Genomic DNA, 27,210 nt, shown 5'->3' with positions numbered 1-27,210 from the left:
ACTATCTGTTCGCTAAAGCAATAGTTTTGGCTTATTGGTGGCACACCTAATAACCCAAACAAAAAGAATGTCATGCAGTGGCGCAACACCATTGAGCAGATCAGGCTCTAGCCCCTTCCTGAAATGTTGGGCTTTGTTGACTCGACCTGGCTCCATGGGCGGCGCCAGAACCTGGCCACTTTGAGGCAGAAGGCATCTTTCGATGTGTCGCTAGCCCATAGCACTCGTTAAGGAGCAGCATCAGCATTAAACATGCAGAGCACAAAAACCTATCCATGCGATATCAACAGACTCACTTTGATAAAGCCACAGTCTTAACTTCTGGTCTCAGCTTTTAGATGGCCCAACTCTCCAGAGATCAGCATAGCACTATGAAAGCAAACAGCCTCTGAATTGGGGTGAAAGGTACGACTAGTGGCCAAAGAGAAGGTGAAATAGCTTTTCAGCTTCCTAGCTGGGCTCAGGGAATTCCGAGGGAAATGGGAACAAGGCTGGCTAAAGATGTGTCAGGGCTGGCGGGGTCCCATTTCTTTTTGATGTTTGGGGAACCCCTTACTGATTGGAACAATGGCCCAAGGCACCCGAGGACTGCTTAAATCAATAATGAAGTCAAAATAATGCAGCAAGGTGGTTCAAATCTGCAGATTATCAGTAGGTTTCTGTGTCATAAGACTGCCAACATGGGGGCAGCTACTTGGGGGCCCATTTCAACTGGAAAAGGTGAAAGGCCCAGATGCCATCCCTCAGGGGTAGACTGAAAGTGGGTTTACTGGCCCCACTCACTATCCGCTTTCAAAACGGTCATCCAGCCCCTGCCGGGTTGACCGACAGAGCTGTGGTCAGACCGAACAGGACACAAATGTTAAATGGTGCCTTGGCTTCGCTGTTAATAAAGGCCCTGCAATTACCAACATAAAACATTTTACTGTTAGCACCTGCATTCATATGCATACATTTTTAGGTAATTGAAATCATGATGTGGGTTAGCACCTGCATGCTAGGGGAGTGATTAGAAGGGAAGTGGTAACATGAGACATCTCATTCTCACAGCAGTCCTTAAGTGTGACGTTTCAGAATTGAAGGCGAGAGGTAGCTGCTTGTAACATTGAAGCTTCAACAGAATAGTCTCATTCGAATGTGAAATGATGTTAGATGCCCCCACACAAGGAAGTCTGCCCCTCCCTCACAGCCTCTGATGTTAGCGCCTCTCCCAACATTTGAAGTGTTAGTCCCCCCCCCCTGACATTTTAGCCTAGGTGCACCTCTGATGCCATGAACCCGCCCCTTAATGAAGTGGCCCCCAGGGCGGCTAAAGTTAGGGGTGGGGCTGAACACACATTCACATAAAACACTTTCACCCATGCATTCATCCACCAGTTACACAACTCCATACATACACGCATGCATACATAAATAAAACCAAACACAGCACTGACACAAACACTAACATGTACGCATGCATTCATACATACACATACTAATTTGATTTAAATACACATATACACATTTAATTTAAAACTAAAAAACACTTACCTCACCTCCATTCACCCTTCACCATTATTTTGCTGTTTGTTGCAGAGACAAACGGCTTCACAAAAACAGCAAAATCATTGCAGGGGTAGAGAGCAGACAGCACAGTCCCCTGTTTGAATAAAGGACACAGGAGACTGTGCTGCCTTCTCCTTAGGAGTGGGGGCCGCGGGGTCCCCCACAAGTGCGAGGCCCAGGGCAGTTTGCCCCCCCCTGCACTCCCCTCGTGACGGCCCTGACTGTGGCTGCCTGAACTAATCCTTCAGGGGAAGGGTAAGAGGACAGAAAGGACAGATCACCTCTTGCCGGCCTGTATTTACTGGTTGCAGTGGAGCTGACCGGAGGAACAGAACAGGGTTGCTGCCACAAGGAGGCTACCAGGACAGCTATAACTGGATTTAGTGGCATGTGCCTATCCATAGTGGGACCCTCGTCCAGGTGTCAGTCAATTCATAACCTTGGACAGAAACTGCCGTAGGGTGTCGACCACCCTGTGCACCAGTGACCGAAATTTGGAATGGGTGTGAGTGTAAGGGTGGGTTTGCTGTAATTCCACATTCAGAGATGTACCAACCCACTGGAATTGTGCAGATCTTGAGCTAAGGCCAGGAGGTTCGCCTGGTTATCGAAATGTTCTGTGCTACTAGCCCCTAAATAAATTGGGTCGTCTTCCCCTTGGTTGTCCCCACTATTGGCACCAAAGTTTTAGGCCATGGATCCAAAAAAGTTGGACTGTGTTTGTCCCTCGACGTCGAAGGAGTGGCCGAGGCTTGGGCACTGAGAGCGCATCGAGAGTGATCAAGCGTGCGGCTCCCAGGAAGGTCCTGGTCTCCAAGGCTGACTCACCTTCTTAGGCGCTGAGCCCAAAAGTTCATCCGGATGTTGATAGCGTTGGTATCAGTACTTGGGCTGTGGTCGGTGCAACCGAGCACCGCTAAAGACACCAAGGCCTGCTGTTTTGGGGGAACGTCCGCACCTAGAGCAGACTTTTTAAACAAGCAACATTTGTGCCTTGAACTCCTCCCATTCCTTATAAGTTGTTGGCCCTGCTGAGTCAATCACGTTGCCGGTGATGACTCTTCTTTTTATGAGAAGATGACAAGCAAGAGTGGCTCCATGAGTGGGACAGCTTCTTAGTCTTGAACTGATGTCTTTCTTTCTCTTTCCCGGGGGTAGGTGCCCTCAGTCTGGCCTCAGAGTGCCTTTGAATTCATTTTTGTGCACAAAGGGCACCCGTCGTGTCCCTGCCGAGACACTGCACACAGATATCGTGCGGGTTGGTCACTTACATCTTAGAAGCACAGTCTGTGCACTGCTTGAACCTTTAAATACAGGGTGTGGACACTGTGTTGTCCAGAAAAAGAACAAATCTGACGAAGAAATTGTTGAATTAGAGTTGAGCACTCGATGAGCACTATGTGCCTCGGAGTAGCAGGTCGAGTGTGCAGAAAAAAGCAACTGAGGTACAGGTGTAGTGACGCAGTATATATGACACCCAACGTCACGTCAGGAGCTGAAGATCGAGCGCCGAGCAAGACGGATCAGCGTTCGACGGCTGAGTCGAGGTCCACTACGCCCCCTATCAAAGTTTTTTCCGAGCAACAGAGCTGGATGAGGATATCTATTAGATGAGGTATCTGCTGGAGAAAGGCAATCAATTGAAAATGTATAGAATGTGTCAACTTATGTGGTTCAGTGATATTTGGGTTAGTTTGCCTCTGCAGCGTCATCTAGCTCCTCCTCGGACGATTGTACAATAAACTTGCTTTAAGGAAAAACGTGAATTTGCTTCTTAAGTGGTGGGCATGCTTGGTTAAGGTGATTAGGGGCCCCATCCATGCAAACCCTTAGTGTTTTAGGTGAGGCAGGGAAACCCCTCTTGGAGCTAGGTAAAGTTAGGTTTTCTCTTTATTTTCCTAACTAAATAAAAATCTATAGCAATCACCATGTTACCTCTGTGTCAGTCTCCTCCTTCTGCACCCTTAAATACAGTATTCGTAGGGGATGACTTACCTTTGATGTCCGATTTGGAATCGCATCTGAAACGGTGCTTCTTTTTGTGCGACGATGTTGAGGAAGCATGATGGGACTTGCTACTAATGCGTGAAAGCGTTTTAGATTTTTTGTGACACCTTCCCGCCCAACGCTTCTTGGGAGTAGGCCCCTCGGTATCGTGCTCCGAGGACTTTGAGACAGACATTGCCAGGGATTTTGACGGTGGTCTACTGAGCACCAGTTTAGCCACGTTCATTTAGCTATGTTAGTAAACCCTTTTCTTATTCATGGCAAGGGAAGTACCACATTGCCCTGCAATATGTCGGACACAGAGAAACCACACACAGATAGTGTGTGGATCAGTTGGGGACATTTTGGTGTTGCACACTTGCAGCGTTTGAAACTGGATCGTTTAGGCCCTGAAATGCTGGCGTAACAAGAAATTCAATAGAGCCGAAAGAACGAGCATGTTCCGAGTAGAATGCTGAATGTGTGGAAAAAAGAACAAGCTACTCAATGTAGTGACTTCTATACTCTTAGTCCTTAAAACCCTTTACTCCATACTCATGGGTGAATGTCCTAAGGGGACGGGACCGGACATTTCTGGCAAAGCAAAAAGAATGTCCCCTTTAAATGTATTGTGTGGCCTACAAGGTACTGGCAGGTGGGCGTGGCTATCCCTGCTAACTCCGTCTACCTGCAGCACCCTTCAGTCCTTGGTTCCACAAAGCGGGAAACCTGACTAAAATAATTATTGGGGCAGGGTTTATGGAGGAAAGGGGACTAAGATTACTGAAGTCACTACGGTGAGTAACTTGTCCATCGGACGTCCGATCCCCTTTCCTCCATACTTACATGGGGGCTTACAAAACATTAATCTGCCTGGGTGGTAGGAAACCCATTTCTTAGGCACTGCCTGGCCAAATTTAGCTTTAGATATGGCTGCAGTATCAATGCAGTAGTGCTTACAGAAAGCAGACGAGGAAGACCATGTTTTCTGCTTTACTAATGACTTTCCATGGAATGTTTCTCTGGTGCACTACCTTTGTTGCTTTGGCCCGAACTGTGTGAGCCGCTAGGAACTGGTGTGCTCTGGAGTGCCTAAGACTCCACAATATAAGAGACGATCGCCTAGGTATTGTGGCCTTTGCAGCTTGAGAGCCCACTTGATGACCCACAAAGGAAACAAATGAACTGTCTGCTTTTCTGAGTTCAAACGAAATAGAATTTCACAGCATGCCTGACATCCAGAGAATGAAGGACTCTCTCCCCTTTCGATTGGGGAGAAGATAGAAAATGCAGGAAGAATCACTTTCTGGTTGAAATGAAAAGGGGACACAACTTTGGGCAAAAACTTAGGTTGTGTTCTATGAACAACTTTGTCTTTGTGAAGACTGTGTATGGCTCCATTGATACGGGCCCTGGATCTGCCTAAAACTCCTATTAGAAGTTACAGCTACCAGAAAAGTGGTCTTGAAAGATATAAGTTTAATGTCAGCTATGGACATGGGCTCAAACGGTTTATGGGATATGGTTGACAATACAAAGTTTAGGTCCCAGACCTGCAGTACTTTTCCCTGATGCTGGCAAAGAAATTTAAGGACTGTAACTCAATGCGGAGCTCTGCTTCTTATTAGATCTCACTGGATCCTAGGGGCGAAACCCGGTGGATGATTGGGAAAGAAAATCCTAAGACTGTGGTCCATTACTCCGCTGCCCCTCAGGCTTTTGCCCAGTAGATTTTGGATGATGAGGCATCACCTTGAGGATAACCGACCCGGTCTTAGACCTCAAGGGGCCCTCAGTACTTTGACTGGTAAGAGCCCGAAAGTCCTCTGAGTGTGCTCCGGTAACAACTCTTGACGGAGCCGCAGTTCTCACAGCACTGGTATGAGCCAAAAGGGCCTTGAATGTGACTCTGGTACTTCGGTGGCTAGCCGCTACAGGACTATTGCCCCTCCCGCTTGCACAGGGTGCCTGACGTGAAGATTATGAAGAAACAAACTCCTTCAGCTCACACGGAGAGGAGATGAATATGTCCCTCTACTTCACAAGTATTCTTTGAAGAGTACTTGCAGAAAGCGCGTGGCAGGAAGTGCAGGCCACCCACCTATGTTGAGGGCCTAAAAACTTGAGGCACCGCAGGTGGGGGTTCGCCCCACAAAATGCCTGCCGCAGGATGCGCAGGTAGAAAAACCTTTGACAGCGTCATAAAAGAGTGACGAAGCTGCCGTAAGGCAAAAGAACTGAATAAAAATAAATCTGAAAAAAGCATACGGGATATGTGACGCACTAAAGAATTGTGTGCGCTATGCCAAACGTCCAGTCCCGTCAATGTAGAAAAAAGGACTGACCGGTGTTGCCAGTAGGCAGAGTTAGCAGGGCTAGCCAGACCCACGCACCTTCCAGACAATACAATACATTTAAAGAGGACATTCTTTTTGCTGTGCCAAAACTGTCTGGTCCCGTTCTCATAGGACGAGGGAGGCGCAAGACTGTGTCGAGCAGCACTACGCCCCCTGTCTAAACATTTTCCAAGCAGATGTCGCTGGATGACTATCAAGATGAGTAATCTGTGGGAGTATGGAACCCATTGAAGTCTTATTTTAAAATTAGCTTCCACTAGAAACGTATGCCTTGATTACAGCCCTTGCTCAGTGGCACATCTGTTCGTACAGCAAACATAGCCAAGAGAAGGAAAGGGAATGAATTTTCTGCAACATTAACACATTATAAAAAAAACGTTGAAAATCAATTTCTCAAATCTTGAATGAAGTAAATACTACTGAACCTTTATATATTCCATTTTCAGAAGATGTTCCCCAGTCTTGCCAGAAGAGTTAATGAGAAGCAAAGGGTTGCCTTTGAAATCTGCACATGAAAAATGATACATGACACTAATCACCAATTTCTCATGAATAAAATTAAACAGGTATTGAAGCAAAACATTTTTCTTGGCCAAGGTAACATTGCCCCAGTGACCACCATAGGGTCCTTCCTGTTAGGAGGGTTGGAAGCGTACTTATTACATACAAGGAGACATTAAGGCTGCTATTCCCTTTTTGAAGAAAAACTTAATTATTTGTAACCCTAGTTTTCAATTAATGACTTCTTCAAAATAATCATAAACATAAGAATATCTCGGAGCATGATACCAGAACATCACTTACCACTAAAACACATTTTTAAAAGACTCATTCATCTTAACATTTTTTTTTCTTACTAAACCCGGCAATAAAGAGACAGATTATGGAATCTGATGCATTTTTTTGCTATAGAAACGACACAAACAAGAATTGACAAAGCCAATAGTTTTGGGCAATTAAAAGCATTGTAGATTAAATGTAAAACCATAATGATGGTTTGCCCTGGCACTCATCATTTGTCAGCTGTTGCTGGTAAACACCCAGGTAGATTAATCATTTAGCGCATTTTCATTATGTGCTCTGGTACCCATATCATTTGGAAGACATTGTCATCAATAATAACAGGTGTTGCCATCACAAAATCAGGTACTTACACCATGGGGTACTTGCACCACTTCCAGATATGGTATCCAGTAATAATGTTGCCATAAAAAAAGTAATCAGGTTGGTGACTTTTTAAAATAATTACATTAATGATGCACCCTCCAGGCTATCAAACACTTTCCCCAAATATTCTAGTACTGGAGGTAATAATATAGAATTATAGTCCTACTATAATATTTTAGGATAGAATTTTGGTAGCCAGGAAAAAGTCGCCAGAACCGGACAACTTTTTCACTGCAACATTATTACATGGATCCCCAGATACTGCCATCCAATGTCCAGTTATTCACACCACTGTAAAGGATATGTCCAGTTAGTATAGCAGTACCAGATTCTATTATAAACAGTTGGCAGAGCAAAGGTGAGACTGATTTTGTCTCTTTAAAACAGCAGTGTCAGAGTCCAGCATTCCCAGATAGCAAAACGGAGACAGGCTCCAATATGACTAGTGAGAAAAGACTTGCTGAGTGGTTCTATTATGCACAGTTGGCACAGTATCCCAAACACTATAATGCCCTGCTTGTACAATTTATATAATACCTATTTAGAACAGGAAGGCCAGAGTCTGATTTTCTTAGCATAACTTGTCAGATTTTAGTTTACCCACTTAACAAAGCAATTCATTATGACCAGTTAGCACAGTGGTACCTGGCTCCATGAACCAAAGTAAAAGCAATAATGCTAGCCACTATTGTGCCCAGTTAGCACAGAAGAACAAGTTACTTCTTACCTGGTAACGTTCTTTCGACGGGATGTTCCTCCGACGTATTCCTTATCTTTGACATTACGTTTCCAGCGTGCTGGCCTCGGAATTTTTTTCTGTAGAGGGCGCTGCGCGTCGACGTCCACCGAGTCGATGTCCTTCGACGGCCACTGTATCGGCGCCGACGTCACCATGCCCATAAATAGCCACGCGCTGCGTCCGTTGCTCAGTTCCGTTTTGTAGCATAAGAAAAGTCATGCCTGAATTGGTTAGTGACCTTGAAGGAGCGCAAGCTGCAACCACAAGGGAAGTTATCACTGCGGGGATGGTTGGGAGGGGCAATAAGGAATACGTCGGAGGAACATCCCGTCGAAAGAATGTTACCAGGTAAGAAGTAACTTGTTCTTCGAAGGGATTGTGTCCTCCGACGTATTCCTTATCTTTGATAGACTCCCGTAGCAGTGGCATGTAAGTGGAGGCGGGAGTGAGAGTGTTATGTATCCCTTTAGGGATGGACCGAATGTAATACGGCCTTGCCAAATTTGGTTTCTTGAGCAATGGAGGAATCCAGATTGTAAAATCTTGTGAATGTATGTGCGGACGACCATGTGGCAGCCGCACATATGTCCCGGACTGGTACCCCTCTTTGGAGAGCCGAAGAGGCTGCGATATCCCTGGTTGAATGAGCCCTGAGATTTTGGGGTGGCTCTTTCCCTGCTAGTCTTTAACATTCCAGGATGGCCAAAATAATCCACCTGGAGATGGTTTGTTTTGTTATGGGTAGTCCCAACTTGTGACCTGAATATCCTACAAACAGTTGGTCTGCTTGCCTGACCCTAGCCATTCTGCTGATGTAAAAGCTGAGAGCTTGCCTAGGGTCCAGCCTATGTAGCCTTTCCTCCTCTTTCCCGGATGAGGAGGAGGGTAGAACAAAGGCAAGGTAATTTTCTGAGTAATATGAAATGCAGAAACCACCTTTGGGAGGAAATTAGGCTTCACCTGTAGGACAACTTTGTCCTTGTGGAAGATTGTATGTGGGGGTTTACAGGAGAGAGCTTGTAGCTCGCTCACCCTCCGAGCAGATGTTAGTGCTACCAATAGGACAGTTTTAAGCGTGAGAAATCTCAGCGCGCAAGCGTGAAGTGGTTCGAATGGAGTGCCCATTAAGAAGTTTAAGACTAAATTTAAGTCCCATAAGGGAACCTGGAATGGTTTTGGAGGGTAAACATTAGTTAGTCCCTTGAGAAATTCTATCACTAGAGGAATTTTGAAATACGATGGTTCCTCCGCAGTGCGCTTGAAGATAGAATGCACTGAAAGATAGCCTTTTACAGTGCCCACTTGAAGGCCTGAATTTGCCAAGTAGAGTAGAAACGATAACACTGTTGGTGTACCACATGAAAAAGGGTCGATATTCTCTTCCCTACACCAGCTGCAAAATGTGTTCCAACAGCAGCAGTATAAAGACTGTTGCCGGTCTTCTGGCCGAAAGCAACACCTCCATGACGTCATCAGGGAGATCCCAATCCTTGTACCTCAACCTTTCAGAAGCCAAGCGTGAAGGTTGAGGGTTCTGGTGTCTGGATGGAGAACCTGACCTCCCTTCTGCGAGAGAAGATTCTCTTTGAGAGGAAGACGGATTGGAGGGCAGATGGACATATCTAGAAGGTCCGGGTACCACGTTCTCCTGGCCCAATCCGGGGCAATTAGGATCATGGTTTTCCGGAATCTTCTCAACCTCCTGATCATTTGAGGAATAAAAGGGACTGGAGGGAACGCGTAAAGGTATGGAAACTCCCAGTCCACTATGAACGCATCTCCTAGAGCTCCTCTGGGGGGAAATTCCCTTGAACAGATCGCACTTCTTGTTGTTGAGACTGTGCTCTGCCTGCTCAGAGCGTCCGCTGTCAAGTTCTTCTCTCCGGCTAGGTGGACAGCCGATAGAGAGATTCCTTCTTGGATTGCCCAAAACCAGAGCTGCATCGCCTCTCTGCACAGTGGCAGTGATCCTACGCCTCCTCTTTTGTTGAGGTAGTGCATGGCCACCGTGTTGTCCGTCATTATCAGGACATTTCTCCCCTGTACTGATGGCAGGAAAGCTTTCCGCGCTAGTCTTATTGCTCTCAGCTCTAATAGGTTGATGTGTAGTCTGGACTCCGATGAGACCAACGACCGCTGATGGTCAAGTCGTTGGCATGGGCTCCCCACCCCGTGAGTGAGGCGTCTGTGACTACTGTTATCTCCGGCCATGGTTGCCAAAACAGTTCTCCTTTCAAGATGTTCTCTGGATAGGCCCACCATTGAAGGTCGCGGGCTACCTTGTCCGGAATCCGGAGGAGATCTGTCATTCTCCCTGAGAATTGTGACCACTGACTTCTCAGTGCCCACTGAAGAGATCTCATTCTCAGGCGAGCCTCTGGCACAAGGAAGATGCAGGATGCCATGAGGCCTAGCAACCTCAAAAAGTCAAAGGCTGGGAGACGTTGGGCATTTTGAAATTTGGTGACCATCTGTAGAATATCTTGAGCCCTCACCTCTGGTGGCGAGGCTTTTCCCAGGGAAGTGTCCAGGACCGCTCCAATGAACTGGAGTCTCTGTGATGGTATCATCTGTGACTTCTTTAAATTGAGGGAGAAGCCCAGTCTGTGAAGGAAGTGGCAGACATAATCTAGCTGGGCCTGGGCCTGTTCCGAAGATACAGCCCTGATCAGCCAGTCGTCCAGGTAGGGGTAGACGTGGATCCCTTCCCTCCTTAGACTCGCCGCCACTACCAACATCAGCTTGGTGAAGACCCTCGGGCGGAGGTCAGCCCAAATGGCAGAACTCGAAATTGATAATGAGAGTCGCCAATTGCGAACCTCAGGTATTTCCTGTGTTTGAGATGGATTGGTACATGGAAATAAGCATCCTGAAGGTCCAGAGATACCAACCAGTCCTGGAGCTGGAGGGCCTGAAGGATCTGAGAGAGAGTTACCATCTTGAACTTGTGCTTCCTGAGGAACTTGTTCAATTCTCGTAAGTCCAGGATGGGTCTCAGTCCTCCGTCCTTCTTTGGTATGAGAAAGTAGGGGAGTACCAGCCCTTGTTCCTTACCGCTACAGGTACCGGTTCTATGGCACCTCTCTCTAGCTGTCAAGATGCCTACCCCCGGAGCACCAGGCCAGGCCCAGCACCCCCGGAAGCAGGCATCATGCCCTCGGGTAAAAGCCCAGCGGCCCCTTATAGGGGCTCTTTGGACTCAGTCCTGGCGCCTTTGGCGCCAGGCTCATGTTGGACATCAGTCCTGGCGCCATAGGCGCCAGGCTCATAAAGGGAGGTGTTTTGTGCACTTACCTGATGCAGACCATGCTGCACGCTTCAGGCCTCCCTGAGACCTGAAAGGGACTATTTTTTCATAGGGACTATTTTTTCACTCGGGCGTGGCCAGGGAAGGATACATACCTAGTTGGGGAAGGATACATACCTGGGACTTCTTTGGAGGCTATTTAAGCCACGCCCAGACAGCAGCTCATCCTTCGCGTTGTTCTGCTTCCTGCAGCTTAACGCTCACCGTGTCTGCTCCTGCTCCTGGACTCCAGCCACGCCCGCCTCGAACCTGGAAGACCTGCAAGGAAGGAAGAGAAGAGAAAGGTGAAAACCAAGGACTATTTCAAACTTCTTACCTGCATCCGGAATCTTCTCGCCAGCATCCCTGAAGAAAGACTTCCATTTAAAAGCATCGTGTTGCTCGCTGCAGCGCCACGCTTCACTCACCTGTCCTCGAGACATCTCCCGGCTCCATCGCGGCTGTCAGCATCGAACGCCACATCTCTGCACCTAGGGGAGAGAGGAAGAAACAAAAGGTGAGCAGAAGGAACACAGAAGGAAAGCCTGATTAACAGCCATAATACTTACCGGCTTTTCTTCCACATTTCGGGTCGGCGCCGCCCAGTTGGCAGGTACCGTACCCCGCCCCCTATGGGGAAAGGACAAGAGACATTTCTGGGGAATGATAAGGACATTTAGAGGGATCGCCCTCATCACTACTCACCTCGGCAGTTTAACCCCTCGACGCATCGCCTTCATTCTGCACCTGAAATAAAGGACAGATCACAGGTTAGAAAGACAACATAAAGGGGGCCTCACTTGAACTTTGAACTTTCATACTTACGGCGCATCGCTCACGAAAGTCAAGTGGATTTTGCCAGCGCCATTCTGAAAACCAGTGAAGTAACTAGACGAACACGCGCCCCTACACCAGAAGCAGGATGGACAGTTCATCCTTCCAAACCATAAGAAGGATATTCCTACGGGCCAGGCAAGCACAATTTGGAGGTCCTGTCCAATCGGTGTTCCGGGTCCTGCGCATCACGCTAGAAGAGGCCACAGCAATCCAGACTAGACCAGCGCCCCCGTGGGAACCAGGTGAGCGTTACACTAGCAGGTCTATAATTTCCTGCAAGAGGAGCGGATCTGAAACTTTCAGCGAACTGTTCCCCGGTGGATGACTCTGAGGAATGTGTAAAAAGGGTAGGCAGTAACCTTGGGCAACTGTTTCCAATGCCCAAGCATCTGACGTTATAGCCTGCCATTCGGTCAGATGGCGAGTTAACCTGCCCCCTACAGGTGTATTGTGTGGGAAGGCCTCAGAGTGGTTTGGGGGCGGCTGATGCAGATGCCGAGGGTAAAGAGGCACCTGCTGCGGCCTTAGTACTTTTGACCCGTCCACCTCAGGTGGATCTCCTTTGGCCTCTTTGAGCCGGCTGTCCTCTGCCTTTCCCGAATGCGGAATAATAGCAAAAGGACTTTCCTCTTCCAGAGGTTCCTGAGGGGCGAAAAGAAGGTTGGTGGATAGCAGCTCCTAAAGATTATGCTGCTGCTTTAGAAGTCTATAACTTTTCCAGACTGTCATCAGCCTTTTTCCCGAATAATGAAGAGCCGTCAAAGGGCATATTCAAAAGTCTGGCCTGTACATCTGGAGCAAAGCCCGACTTTCACAACCACGCATGCCTGCGGATTGTTGTACTTGCCGCCATGGCCCTGCTGATACTGTCAGCGGAATCGATGCCTGTTTGAAGTGATTCGCACATGGCATCCTTGCCATCTTTATTAATGTTAAGGAAGGCTTCCTTTTCCTCTCCTTCGGTATGCAGTCAGCCGCTGATGAAGCACACTCACATAGTGTGTGACTGAACCTGGCGAGCATACAGGTGGCGTTGATGGACTTCAACGCCATACTATAGGCAGAGAAAACTTTCTTCGCCATAGAGTCGTACCTCTTGTCGTCTCTATCCTGTGGGACAGTAGGGTAAGCGGTCCTACTGCTAGATGAAGTTGCCGCTTGAACCACCAGGCTCTCTGGAGTCGGGTTTTTTTGACAAGTATTCAGGGTCAGCAGCCGCTACCCTATACTTGGTTGACAATCTTTTATTGACTGCAGGGATAACTTCGGGAGTTTCCCAATTAGATGCAATTTTCATTTGTAAGGCTGCATGGAAGGGGACCACCGGGTCCTCCTGTGGGCCTTTGTCTAATATATCTGTTAGGTCGTCCTGTTGAAAAACAGGTGAAGGCGCAGACCAACCCATAAACTCAATAATTCTTGCCATCAGGGTTCTATAGGGTGTTTCTGCATGTTCCTCTGGGTCTGGCCTAACAAATTCCACTTCTGGGGAAGTGTCCAGCCCACTTGCCTCATGTAGTGACTCCTGTAGGTCCTTCAGCCTTCTTTCCTCAGAGGTGAAATCCTCTGCAATAGGCAGCGTGGTCCTCTGTAATCCGAATGTTTCCTGGTCAGAATCTTCCCCCTCTTCATAAATTGAAGAAAGTCCAGGGTACTCTGACCTCTGAAATGGAGTAAAACCCATCTCTAAGGCAGAAGGAGCCAAACTCGTCGTTATTGGACGAGAAAACGTCGATGTCGTCGACGCCGATGTAACAGGCTTCGAAGGCGCTGAAAACGGCGTCGAAAAAACTGGAAGGGGTTTCGAAGAACTCGAGAGGATCCGGATCCTACTCGAGGGCATCGACGACGGTCTCGGCGTCGTGCCGGAGGCCCTTGAAATCACAGTTGGCTGTGGTGTGGCCTTGGTCCTCTCTTTCATCGGCGTCGAGTCAATCGACCGATGCGTCGAGGAACCCTTCGACAACGGCGTCGATGGCGCCGATCCGTGCGTCGAAGGAATCTTCGACGACGGCGTCGAAGACAGTGCCTTCTTACCCGATGGCTCATGGCGCTCTCGGGTGGAATGTTTCGCCGGGTGCTGCGACTCGCAGCATTTTGATTTTTTGGGTTTTTCACCCGCGGTATCACCCTCAGCTGTCTTCGAGGGGGTCGAGGCTGCGTTCTCGAAGACGCTTAACATTTTCTTTCTGAATTCCTCCCACTCAGCTTGAGAACTGTTTTTAGTGGGACAGGGGACCCTTTCTGGGGACACAGAAGATGACGAGGAATGGGACCTTCGACGTCTCTTTTTTGAGTGTCTTGATCTCGACGAATGGTGGGAGCTGCTTCGAGATCTAGAATGGGAATGTATTTGACGGCGAGGAGACGAGTGCCTCGACTCAGCCGACGAAACTTTTGAGGAGGTTTTGGTTGACTTACCTCCTCGAGCTTCCCCTTGCACTCCTTTAAGGCTTTCGCCGTCATGGACATGCAGTCCTCACACTCCGAACAATGGTGCTCGGATCCCAAGCACCATAAGCAGATCCTGTGTGGATCCGTTATTGACATTTTTTACCGCAGTCTCGACATTTCTTGAAGCCGGATCGCGGCATCGTCGGTTCTGATGAAGAAGCCATAGAGAACGATAAGGTATATTCGAGTAGAAATAGATGGTTATCCTGACTGAACTGAGCAACGACGTTCCGAGGCCCCACAAAGCGCGGAAAAACGGAACTGAGCAACGGACACAGCGCGTGGCTATTTATGGGCATGGTGACGTCGGCGCCGATACGGTGGCCGTCGAAGGACATCGACTCGGCGGACGTCGACGCGCAGCGCCCTCTACAGAAAACATTTCCGAGGCCAGCAAGCTGGAAACGTATTGTCAAAGATAAGGAATACGTCAGAGGACACAATCCCTTCGAAATGGCAGGACATAGTATGCCCATTTTCACATGAGTGTCTAGGTCCAATTATGGCAAGTTAGCTTAATATCTATATACTGCATATGAAGACATCATGAAGGAGACACAGACAACTCAATAGAATTTGGTCTATAAACTTGTATCAACTAAAAATGAGGGTTGGAAAAAGGCCTAACTTGCCCTATACTAAGGTGGGATTTCCCGACCTAAATAAAACTAATGATAGTCTCAGTCAGGAATTGCGAAGCAAACCTATACTTGCCCTCACATCTAATTGTAAACAAAGTGTATGGAAGTCAGCATCAAATGAGAAGTATTCAAAATAAAAGTTTAGAGATCCTTCAGCTCATGGGTAGAAAAGGGGGTTCCCTTCCCCAAGGTTCAAATAGTTCACATTACAAAAGAGGGGGTCCCTTCTTCAAGCTTTCAAGTCTTTCAATGTTCCAAAAAACACAATTCCTTAGAATATTTAAGTTCCAAAATACCAATTCCAGGAGATACTTCCCAGCTCTACTGGTTTGGTTATCTTTCACCAATCTATGAATTAATGTCGTCAATTTCAGTTCACACAGGTTTTCCTTTATTCAATCACAGAGTGGCTTTTACTTAGGTGGGTGTACTCGGTCTAGGCGTAGTCCTCGGTCCACCTATTACAGGTCACGGACCCGACACACCTCACTTGTATCTGCTTCATAGGTATCTTGCAACAGTTTCAGCTTCACAGTGAAGCTTGACTTATTATCATTTCACGTGCCCTTGAAGCTGTATTATTGCTTGTTTTGTCGCTTTCACTTGCAAAGACCAACTTAGGCTTCTCAGTACACTCTCCTGCTAGGAAACTCAGCTACTGTTAAAGTTCTTTTGAATAAGCCATCATAAGCTTCCCAGTACTATTTCCTGCTAGGAAACTTAAAAAAAACTGTTTCAGGTCTCTTGATCAAAGCATCTGGAGCCCTTTTGCCAGTTTCTCTTGCACACAGGTTTTCTTTTCTCAACCATTCATTTCTTTCAGTTATACACAATAATAACTGCTTGGCTCTTGGCAATGCTTGTTTGCCTCTTGACAATGTTCATCACAATCATTCACCTATGCTTGCTTTTTTGGCTTTGATTGTTAGCATTATTTTTCATGTAAGTTCATAACCAATTCACGTCACTGGTATCAATGTTTCCTCTGGTTTTATCACAGTTCATTTATTCGCTATTTATTCAGAATTTTCCCCAAATTGACCTAAGTAAGGGAGTTCACGTAAATACAGTCTCTTTTGTCATATATGGTACATTTCCCACTGAAACCCATCGGTACACCCCATGGCTCCCAGCCGTCCTGGGCAGACTCACTGGTGTCACTTGGAATGTCTGACGTATGGTGTGGGGCTGCAGCACTGGTCGTGTCTCCTGGAACCGTTCCCTGTCCTGCCGGTTCACCCGCAGCTATGTGAGCAGCTTCTCTCTCACCCGCCGGTACAGCTGATGCACCTCACTGCCTCTGTGACTCCGCCAGCCCCTTCTCTGCTGTGGTTCGTTTGGCGGCGCACCTTCGGTTCTCACCCAGCTTCTCGCGATGCCTCTCCGGTTCAGAGGGAAGCACCAGCTTTGCTCTGCAGAGCTTTCTCGCGCTGGCCTGCTTTCCACCTCGCTTCCTGCTGCACTTGCTCACCCCTCTCTTTTTTCTTTGGACTTATCAGGGTTTCGCTTCCACACTGCTGCTCACTCGTTCACGTCACTCTTCTTCTTCCAGTACTGGGCTTTAAATGTCCCGCCTGCTTGATTAAGTACTTGGCAACTAGACTGTGCAGCGTTCGTTCTGCAGTCTGTTGTCAGTCTTTGTTGCATCTTCCTCACCCCGATACCAAAGTGGTGTTTGTGTGTGTAAGCCTCAATAGAAGATGTATGGCTCTGGTGTGTCTCTTCCTCGTCCCAGTAGCTGACTGGTGTTTACTGGGAGATGATTTATGTAAAAGATAGGGAATGGACTGATAATACAAAGGCCTGGGGGATATTAGACTCATTATAAAAGGAAAATGGGGGGACACTGTGTCTCACCGAAGGGTGCCTCATCCCCACTGCCCAAGTCTCCTCCACCCAGTTGATCCTCCCTCGCATACCCACCCCTAGAGTCAGGACCCAATAGCTATGGCCTTTCCCTTGCCACCTGGGCAGAGGGTATATTGGTGAGAGAAGTGAGGACACCCTCAGGTTTCTCACATACCATGGCAATATGGCACACCTGTGACAAATTCTGTCAGGCCCTGTTAGAACGGTAGTGCTGGGCCCAGTTAGCACAGTCAGGCCTGCTTTGGGTACACTCACAGAGTAAGTGCAGATTCCATCATTCCTAGTTATTATAGCAGTACCTGGTTTACCATAGCTAGCCGTGCAGAACAAATGACTTACCTTCAGTAATGTTCTTTCTGATGGACGTTCCTCTCACAGATTCCTCATCTAGGATATCTAGCCCCTAGTTCCAGCTGCTCTTCTGAAACTTTTCAGCCGCTAGTGGGAGCAGCACAGCTATGCGTCGGCTCCGTCCGATGCATCTATGCACCCCACGCCGGACATGCCGTTGGGGCCAGTATACATTGAGGCGACGCCTCCATGACCTCCGTTCCACCATTTTTCCTTAGCATTCTGGCACTGAGAGACCATAGAACCAATGGTGCACTAGCTATTGTGAGGGGTCAGAAATGTGAGGCGGACAAGCTTGTGAAGGTTTATCAACAAATACCATTTTATTATTTTAGAAGGTAAGATAAACACCTCACTATCCCTATCCTGACCATGATTTCCCTGCCTAAAGTAAACTAAAGGAAACACTAACAAAGGATATCTGCCCCTCACATTTATACATACAATAAATGAACAAGGAAATGCATGGCAGTTAAAAACAATAGTGATTAGATCAGTAATGTAGCCACAGTGTCATGAATCAGCACTGCTGGCGGCGGCCTGGGGGTGCTGGCTGGTCACTGTGGCAACGCTGGTGGTGGCAGAGCCGCGTTTGCCCACACCAAGATGTCGGATAGGCCTTCTAACATCCGGACGTAAGCAAGATGACGTCACGCTCCCGGAAGTCTGTCTAAAAGCAGATCGGTATTTCTTCTTTCGTTTACCCACGGCTACCCACGTTGCAATAGTTTCTTCATTGCAATAATGCTAGTTTTGGTGTGGTAAGCCTAATTCTTACCCGTTTCCCCTTCTCTGTGTTATTCCTGATTCCTTGTCTCTTTCCTTGCTTGCCCTCTTGTTCCTGGAACCCTCCATCTATTTGGTGATCCTTGGAATCCTCTCCATTCTAAATCAGTACTTCTGGAGTTCCTTCTAAACCGCCTGCTCTATGCAGACGACCTGGTCTTAATAGACCAAACGCTGGTTGGTCTGCAGCATCAGTCAAACTGAAGACCTACGTGGAGGAGAACGACCTGCATATATAAGCAGCTAAAACAAAGATTTTGGTATTTGAAAAATCTAAAAAAATTAAAGGAAATACCCGAGTGGCATCTGGGTGAAACACAAATTGCAGGTCTTGTCATATAGGTATCTGGATGTCAGGATAACAACAGCACCATCGAAACCCCAGTCGCTGACTCATTGCAAAGGAAGGCTAAAACACTGGCGAGCCAAGCAATAGCACTTAGTGAGAAATGTAGACAATTTTCACTGGACTACTATAGATCAAAAGCCGTCCCTACCTTGACTTATGGCGCTGAGGCAATTCCAAAAACTCCTAATAACCTCTGGCCTCTGCTTGAAGTCCTTTTCTGGAAGGTCTTGAGAGTCGTAACGTCCACTCCTATCTAGATCGTGTGCAGGGAACTCAGCCTTCTATCATTAAAGGCAACAGTGGAATGGAACAGACTGGCCCTATTTAGAAAATGTCTCTTGGGCTCTCAAATAACAATTATCAGGATTATTCCCAAGGCAATCACAGAAGGGACAAACGGGACCTTAAAAACTTGGGCTAATATCAACTGAGATAAGTTGAGGGACATTGAATGCACAGAAGAGGACCTAAAACAAAACGCTTGTAGGGTAAAGACCAAGTTATGGGAGCAGGACTGGATCACTACCTTTGCCGAAGCATCTACCTACAAATAATTTCAATATCTGGCTCTTGAAGCAAAGAAACGGAGCGTTCTACCAAAGTTCTTGGAGAAGTTCCCAAGCAGATTTCACAGGGACCAATCATTCCGGATTAGATTAAATTTGTTACCAACAAATGAAATAACAGCATCAAGACAGTCTCCCAACGCCCTGAAAACCAACCAATGTCACTTTAGTAGGTAGGTGGTCAGAGCTGAAACCTTAAAGCATCTTTTAATGTTTTGCTCAGGGCTGACTCCGGAGAGAACTAAACAATTTGGACCCTTGTTTAAGGATGTGCCATCACTGAACGCTGAGGGTTGTTGGGCGCTCCTCCTGAACGGGGAGAGGGTTCCATTGGTATTAGCCACAGTGGCATTTATGACTAGGATCCTTCCATAGCTAAAAAAGACATGGTAGTAAGGGAATCATACCAAAATGTAGCCACAATAGTGGCAACATTACTAAAACTGCACCTGAGCGCGCTACAAAAATCCTGACCCCCCCCATCACTGCACCCAACAGAGCAGGGATTGCGGGGGTGACCCCTGCTCTCCTTGGATGCAGTAACAGGAGTCATGGTTGTGGGGCTGTCCCCCACTTACCATTACGGTAAGCGGGGGGTAAAATAAATTTGAAAAGCCCTTTGGTGTCAGCACCGCCTTACGTAAGTGGGAGGAACTAACACTGCATGGTTCCAAGGATGTTTGTGGCGAACACAGTAGTGCGCCGCAGTAAAGCTAAGTGGAGGTGTGTGGGCGGGAGCGGTTTTCAGGATTGTGGGCCGGGGCAGGCGGGCAAAAGTGATGTAACCACTATGCTGTGCCGTAATAGTAGTCAACATTTTCATCAGCGGAATTGCGTGCGCCGCAGTGATCACATAGATTCGTACTAAGGCCAGCTGAAAACTTGTTTTAACCTTTTGCAAAAGTTATAATCAATTAATGCAAATAAATGTTTATTTTAAAGTTAGCCTTTTGGCATACTAGTGGAGGAAGGTGGGCGGGACGTATGGAGGAAAGGGGACTATGGACTACTGACATCACATCCGTAGCCGACGGATCGAAGGCTAAGCGTCAAGGTCCACTACACCCCCTTTCGAAAGGTTTTCCGAGCAGTGAAGCTGGAGATGAACATCTATCATGAGGAATCTGCAGGAGAAAAGCAATCCATTGAAGAACTGATTGGGAAGGAGGCCATGGGATCGAAAGGCTTGCACTGAAAAGCTACAGACCACATTGAGGTCCCAGACCAGGTGCAGCCTATACACCGGAGGAAAAAGCCAACCCCTTAAGGTGGGCCTTAACCACTGGGTCGGCCGCCAAAAACACATGCTCAGGGGAATTCTTGTAAGCCCCAATGGCCGCCATGTAAGTGCGGCAAGTATCCACCTGAACTCCAGAGCGAGCCTGGTGTGCTGCAAAAGCCAGTACGTCATCCAGAGGACAGGTAACAGGGTCCAGACCATTGTCGCAAGCCCAAAGGCAGAACCTAGTCCATTTGCTCTTGTACGGAGACCATGTCAAGGGCCTCCTGGCCTGCTGATGTCCCAGTTGTCATACGAAAATTGAGCATGCTGAAGCATCAGCAGGTCAGGCACCAGGCCGCCAGAGTGAGCTTGGCCGGGTCCAGATGTTCCACTGCCCCTCTCTGCTGCGTCAGGAAGTCCCTGCTGGAGATCGGAAAGTGGAAGGGACCCTAGGAGCAAAACTTCAGCAGATCCATAAACCAGGGTCTCGAATGCCAGTTGGGGGAAATCAGGACGAGGCTGCAACCCACCGAAGCCCGGAACTTGCGGAGGGTCCGCTGGAGCAGAGGGGTGGGTGGGAACGCATAACACTTGTTGCCGTGCCAACAGATCTGGAAGGCATCTCTCAGAGACTCCCCAACCCCGTCCTGCCCATGAAGAAAATGAGGGGCACTTGGAATTCAGAGGGGATGCAAACAAAACCAGGTCCGCGAAACCCCCAATGCTGGAAAAGGGGCAACAAGGAGTCGGTGTGCAACTCCCACTAGTAGGTACAAGCGGCTCAGCTGCTCCGCTTCTGCATTGCTGTTCCTTGGAGGTGGACTGCTGAAATCTAGACTCCCTCCGTCAGGGCCCATTCCCAAATCTATACCGCCTCCATATAGAAAAGGGAGGGGGGGGGGTAACGGGTGCCACCCCGCTTGTTCAGGTAAAACATCATAGTAGAATCGTCCGTCCTGACCATAATGACCTCTCCCTGATGAGGGGCAAAAAGGCCTTGAGGGCCAAGCCCACTGCCCTGAGCTTGAGTAGGTTATGCAGGAGGGCGTCTGTCCTGGACCATGCGCCATGAATCATGTAGCCCCCCAGAGTAGCCTCTCAACCCAAAAGAGAGGAGTCCGTCGTCACCACCGGGGTAGGCTCTGGTCAGGTGAAGATGGCTCCCACTGAAACATTGGCATCCATAATCCACCAGGGAAGATCGGGCAGTAGGAGCATTGGTATAGGGATCCTGTCCGACTGAGACCCCGTCTCCTGAGCCCAACTGGCCGCCAGGTGGAGCTGCAGGTGCCTCATCTTGAAGCGAGCATACTGTACTTTGAGCACGCAGGAGGCCATCAGGCCCAGAATGTGCTGGAACCACCATGCCAAGGTAGTCGAGTTGGCCAGAAAGTACACCACCGCTTGAGGAGGAACATAAGCCTCTCAGTCATAGGGGACACCTGCTGAGCACCCTTAGGAAGACCAGATGCTGAGATGGGCACAACTGTGACTTCCTCTGGTTGAGGGAGTACCCCAGATGATGAAGGATATTGTCATGATGCCTACCCCCGGGGACCCAGACCAAGTCCAGCAACCCCTGAAGCAGGCATCAAGCTATCCCAAGCAAGCCCAACAACCCCTGCTAGGGGCTATTTGGGTGCAGTCCTGGCGTCTATGGCGCCAGGCTCATATGGAGAGTCAGTCCTGGCGCCATAGGCGCCAGGCTCATAGATTAAAACTTATCTGATGCAGACCATGCTGCAAGAGCTCCAAGCCAAAAGAGGTTTGGAAGGGACTGCTTTACCTAGGGACTATTTTTTTTACTCGGGTGGGGCTGGGGAGGAATACTCACCTGGGACTACTTTGGAGGCTATTTAAACCACGCCCGAAGAGCAGCACACGCTTCGCGTTATTCTGCATCCAGCAGCGTAACGCTCACCATGCCTGCAAGTCTGCATCCAGTCTTCTGCCACGCCCGCCTCGAGTCTGGAGCGCCTAGAAAAAGGGAGAAAGAAGGACAAAAGGTTAGAACAAGAGCAATACCTTGATCCTTACCTGAATTCCCGATCCATCGCGCCTTCGAGCTGGAAGAAAAGTTATTTTATGCGCGTCGCCTCGCCTGCTGCAGTGCCGCGCTGAACTCACCGGCGTTCGCAGCATCTTCACATTCCACCGCATCCTCCTGCATGTTCCCGCCGCACTCCGGCACCTAAGGGGAAGACAAGAACAGCAAGGTGAGCCAAGGCAATATTAGTTACCCCCCCCATAGACTTACCTGATTTTACCACCGGGGGTACTAATCCTCTTCACGGGTCGGCGCAGCTTCCACTGCATCTTCGCCGAACCCCGGCCCCTAAGGGGAAACAAAAGGACAGCAAGGTGAAACAAAGGGACAAACAAGGGGAAACGTCCTCACCACAATAGACTTACCTGATTTTACCGCCGGAGGCATTATTCTTCCCCGAGACTTCATACTTTCTCTCAGCGCCTGAATAAGGGAGAAAGCAACAGGTTACATATTGACATTATTTTAGCGAACTGTGTTGGATAATACAAATCCTTACCTGAACATTACCGGTTGCCACGAGGAACTCATTGCTAGGGTCAAGCTGCAACCTGCAAGGAATCGGACAAGAGTGAAAGTCAGACATCTGAACTCTTACGAACTGCATACTTACGGCGTCTTGCCGGGAATCTCAGAGTCAATATTGTTCTGGAACTCACCAATTCCTTCGAGCCAGTGAAGCAACTGGTTATCTACGCGCCCCTGCACTCAATGCAGGATGGAGAGCTCATCTTTCCAAACCATCAGGTGAGAATATAAGAGGGGACATCAAAGGTGATCAGTGGGGAGAACAGCGGGAGTGGGGGGGTTAACGCTCAACTCCACGGGTGGTTAATTCCCTTTCTCCATTTGCAGAAGAATATTCCTACGGGCCAAGCAAACAAAGCTAGGTGGGCCAGTCCAGTCCGTCTTCTCGGCACTACGCGTCACATTGGTGGAGACCGCAGCTGTCCAGTTCAGATCGACGCCCCTGTGGGAGCCAGGTGAGCGTAACAGATATCTGCCAATCTCTGATAGGAGTGAAATACCCCCTGGGGCGACCCTGCCCTCACCAGCCAGTCATCCAAATAATGGTACAGAAAGCGGAAACAACCCGCCACTGCGTTCATCAACTTCGTGAAGACCCGAGGGGCTGAGTTCCAGCCGAAGGGCAGCACCTTGTACTGAAAGTGGTATGACAATCGTGAACTGCAGAAACTTCCAATGCAGTTGGTATATGGGCACATGCAGGTACGCATCCTTGAGTTCCAGGGAAAACATCCAGTCCCCTGTACACAGAGACTCACCTATGTGCACAGAAGGTATCTGTAACGCTCACCTGATTCCCGCAGAGGCGCCGGTCTTGACTGGGTGAATGCCGTATCTTCAAAGGTGATGTGTAACACCCGGTTGGCTCTTTGGGCTGGACCTCTGTGCACTGTATGTCTGACTCGAAGAGTAAGATGTCTGCAGATAGAAAATATGGGATTAATGAACTGGGGTTATTGGGTGCCTCTCTTCTCTTCCCTTTCTCTTCTCCTGTAGAACCCCAAAGGTTAACGCCCTCACCTTAGCTAAGTGAACGCCGAGCTCTCCATCTGCCTCGGGGCAGGGTGCCGTAACCAGTTTCTTCACTGGATAAGGGTGCAGGCCTCTTGACCTCAGAGGACTGCTGTCCATCGTTAACTGCACAAACGGTAAGTTCTGGGCACTTCAAATGTCTTAAAAGTCTTTTGTAATGATATCTCTTGTTTTGCAGGGTTCCGGCGATGGCGGATGGCGGGCTGATGAGAGTTGAGGATCGAACCCGCGTGAGGAATAGAAGCGCCTGGAAGCACGTAAGTAAGCGCTTGTAGCCTGCTTCACGATGCGCACTAACTGTCCCTTTTATCTTGCAGGTACAAGTTCGGAGCTTTAGAGAAGCTGAAGGGTGCTGGAATACCCACTGGATTCGGCGTGGGAAGGAGTAATGGCACGTGAGTAATAAAGTTGCCCAATGTCTTTAAACGCACCTTCTTTTGTCTTTCAGATGCGGGATGCAGCCTCCGGAGCGTGCGAAGAGCTGGTAAGATTTTGTCTTTCAGATGCCGGAATGCAGTGCGAAGACCTCCGGAGCATGCGAAGAGTAGGTAAGCCTTTGTCTTTCAGATGCCGGAATGCAGCGCGAGGCGTTGGTGACAGCCGATGGACCAGGTAAGAGATGCGCTGCCACTGAAGACCGTAGTGCTAACCTGTTCTTTCTTTGTCTTTACAGGTGCTGCTGAAGACTGGATTCCAGGATGGTAAGCCTTTGTTCCCTTAGGCCCAGGATCAGAAGAAGAAGACACGATGAGCGTTCTGCTGCAGAGAATGCAGAATAACACAAAGCAAGATTCATCCATCGGGTGTGGTTTAAATAGCCTCCTGTAGTGCTTAGGTGTCTCCTTCCACAGCCACGCCTAGGTAAGAAAAGAGTTCCTGCTTTCCAGAAGAGTTCCAGTGTTCTGAACCTAGGGAGTGGCTCCTGCCCCACCCAACAGGAAAAGTAGTCCCAAACAGAAGAGGATCAGGGGTTCAACTGGCAGGTAAGTAAGCAGCATGGTCTGCTGCAGGTAAGTCCACCCAAGCATTATGAGCCCGGCGCTTCCAGCGCTGGGACTGGGCATCTTTATGAGCCTGGTGCCACTGGCGCCAGGACAGGGTCCAAAAGGTCCCAATTGGGACTGGCTGGCACTCGGAACCGGGGTTATGGGTCTGCTTCCAAGGGAGTCGGGCAAGTCCTGATCTTTTGGAAGCAGAGATCATGACAGCACCCCCCCTCAAGGCCCCTCCCAAACCGGGCTTCTCCGGGGGTTTGGGCTTGTTAGGAAATGTTCGATGAAATCTTTTGATTAGACGAGGCGCGTGGACATATTCTGCAGGTTCCCAGGATATTTCTTGGGGACCGTAGCCTTTCCAGTCAATCAGGTAAAATAGTTTAGATTTGGAGATCTTGGAATCCAGGATGCTTTTGACTTCAAACTCGAGTTCTCCATCAACTAGAATAGGTTTTGGAGATGTAGTTAGTCGGGTTTGAGGTTGCACGGGTTTTAATAGAGAAACGTGGAAGACCGGATGTATCTTCATGTGAGGGGGCAAGTCCAACTTGACCGCTACTGGATTTACTATGGTAGTGATGGAATAGGGACCAAGGTATCTTGGGTTGAATGTGCGTGGTCCTTTTAGAGGTAGATATTTGGTGGATAACCAGACTTGATCTCCTACTTGATATTGGGGGGCTTCCTTCCGATGTTGGTCTGCTCCTTTCTTGTATTGTTCTTTAGCCCTTTGAAGGTGAGAAACGGCTTCCTTAAAGGCTTGGGTGATTGTAGAATGCAGGTGGTCTACTGCTGGTGTTCCAAGATCTTGGAGAGGATCCAACTCCGAGGTTCGAGGGTGACTACCGTATAAAAGAAAAAACGGGGTCTTCCCAGTTCCCGAGTGGACAGAGTTATTGTAGGCATATTCGGCTATCCAAAGGATATCTTTCCAAGTTTTTTCAGTTTGTTGTAGCATGCAGCGCAAATACTGTTCCAGAGTTTGATTGGTCCTCTCGGTTTGTCCGTCGGTTTGAGGGTGGTGGCTGGTCGAAAGTCTCACATCAATTTGAGCCGACCGACAGCAACTTCGCCAAAAATGAGAAATAAATTGACTACCTCGATCCGAAATTAGAACTGAAGGAAAACCGTGCAGTCGGACGATGTTTTCGAGAAATTCTCCGGCCAGAGTTGCTGCTGTTGGTAAGCCTTTGAGTGGAATGAAATGCGCCATCTTGGAGAATAGGTCCACGATTACTAGGATCGTATTGTATCCGGAGCATGGAGGTAGATCGGTGATGAAGTCCATAGAAAGCGTATGCCAAGGGCGAGGCGGGATGTCAATAGGGCGTAAGAGGCCGGCTGGTTTTTCCTTTTGACTCTTGTTTTGGGCGCATACTCCACAGGACATTATAAAGTCTCTGATATCTTTTTTCCAAGACGGCCACCAGAAGTAGCGCTTGATCTTTTCCGAGGTCTTGGTCATATCGGGATGTCCTCCCATTAAAGAATCGTGATAACAAGAGATTACCTTTTTCTGTAAATCTGTTCTGGGCAGGTATAACCGTTCTTGGAAATATAATAGGTTGTCCTTCACCGTAAAGTCCTTTCCCTGCAGATGCCAATTCTGTATGTCTGCTGGAGTTACCAGTAGCCTGGCTTTATCCTTAACTTCCTCTATGGATTGTGTGGCGATTACACCTAGAATTCTTTGTTCGGGAATGATAGGTACAGGTTTAGGATTGATCAAATGTTCTTCCACTCCCCTCCGAGAAAGGGCATCAGCTTTACCGTTTTTTGTACCAGGTCGATAGGTAATTATGAAGTCAAACTCGGCAAAGAATAGTGCCCAACGGAGTTGCCTAGAGGATTGAGCTTTTGCGGTTTTCAAATATTGCAGGTTTCGGTGATCTGTAATCACAGTAACGGTGTGTCGGGCCCCCAGAAGATAATGCCGCCAAGCCTTAAAGGCGGACTTGATAGCTAGAAGTTCCTTATCAGTAATAGTGTAATTGATTTCAGGAGGCGAGAATTTGCGGGACCAAAATGCCACGGGATGCAACTGATTGGTTACTGGGTCCTTTTGTGATAGAACTGCCCCCATGGCAAGGCTCGAAGCATCAGTTTCAACGATGTAGGGGAGTTCTGGGCGAGGATGTTTTAAGATCGGTGCAGAGATAAATCTAGTCTTCAAATTCTGGAAAGCTTGTTCCGCCTCGGTAGACCATTCAAAACGTTTGTTTTTCTTTAACAAGGCGGTGATGGGCTGGACTATTCGAGAGAATTCGGGGATAAACCTGCGGTAAAAGTTAGCGAAGCCTAACATGCTTTGAACACCTTTTACGGAGGATGGCGATGGCCATTTGAGAATTGCATCGACCTTCTTTGAATCCATACGCACTCCGCTAGGTGATAATATGAATCCCAAGAATTCAACTTCAGTCACGTTGAAAACACATTTTTCCAACTTA

At 48.3% G+C, this 27,210-nt stretch overlaps 1 protein-coding gene across 4 annotated transcripts in view; it reads right to left on the bottom strand.

The window, feature by feature from the left end:
* VPS13C (vacuolar protein sorting 13 homolog C) overlaps window positions 1–27,210 on the bottom strand; it is a 5,236,720-nt gene that overhangs the window by 2,654,199 nt on the left and 2,555,311 nt on the right. For all 4 annotated transcript variants that reach the window (XM_069624493.1, XM_069624490.1, XM_069624491.1 and 1 more), the window contains one exon: window positions 6,317–6,396. In XM_069624493.1, coding sequence (XP_069480594.1) covers window positions 6,317–6,396 — 80 coding nt within the window. The remainder of the gene's footprint in view (window positions 1–6,316; window positions 6,397–27,210) is intronic.

Source organism: Ambystoma mexicanum, chromosome 11 (genome assembly GCF_040938575.1).
Source record: "Ambystoma mexicanum isolate Mex_15411 chromosome 11, UKY_AmexF1_1, whole genome shotgun sequence".
In the NCBI taxonomy this organism is placed as follows: domain Eukaryota; kingdom Metazoa; phylum Chordata; class Amphibia; order Caudata; family Ambystomatidae; genus Ambystoma; species Ambystoma mexicanum.
This window is presented reverse-complemented; position numbering and strand designations above follow the sequence as displayed.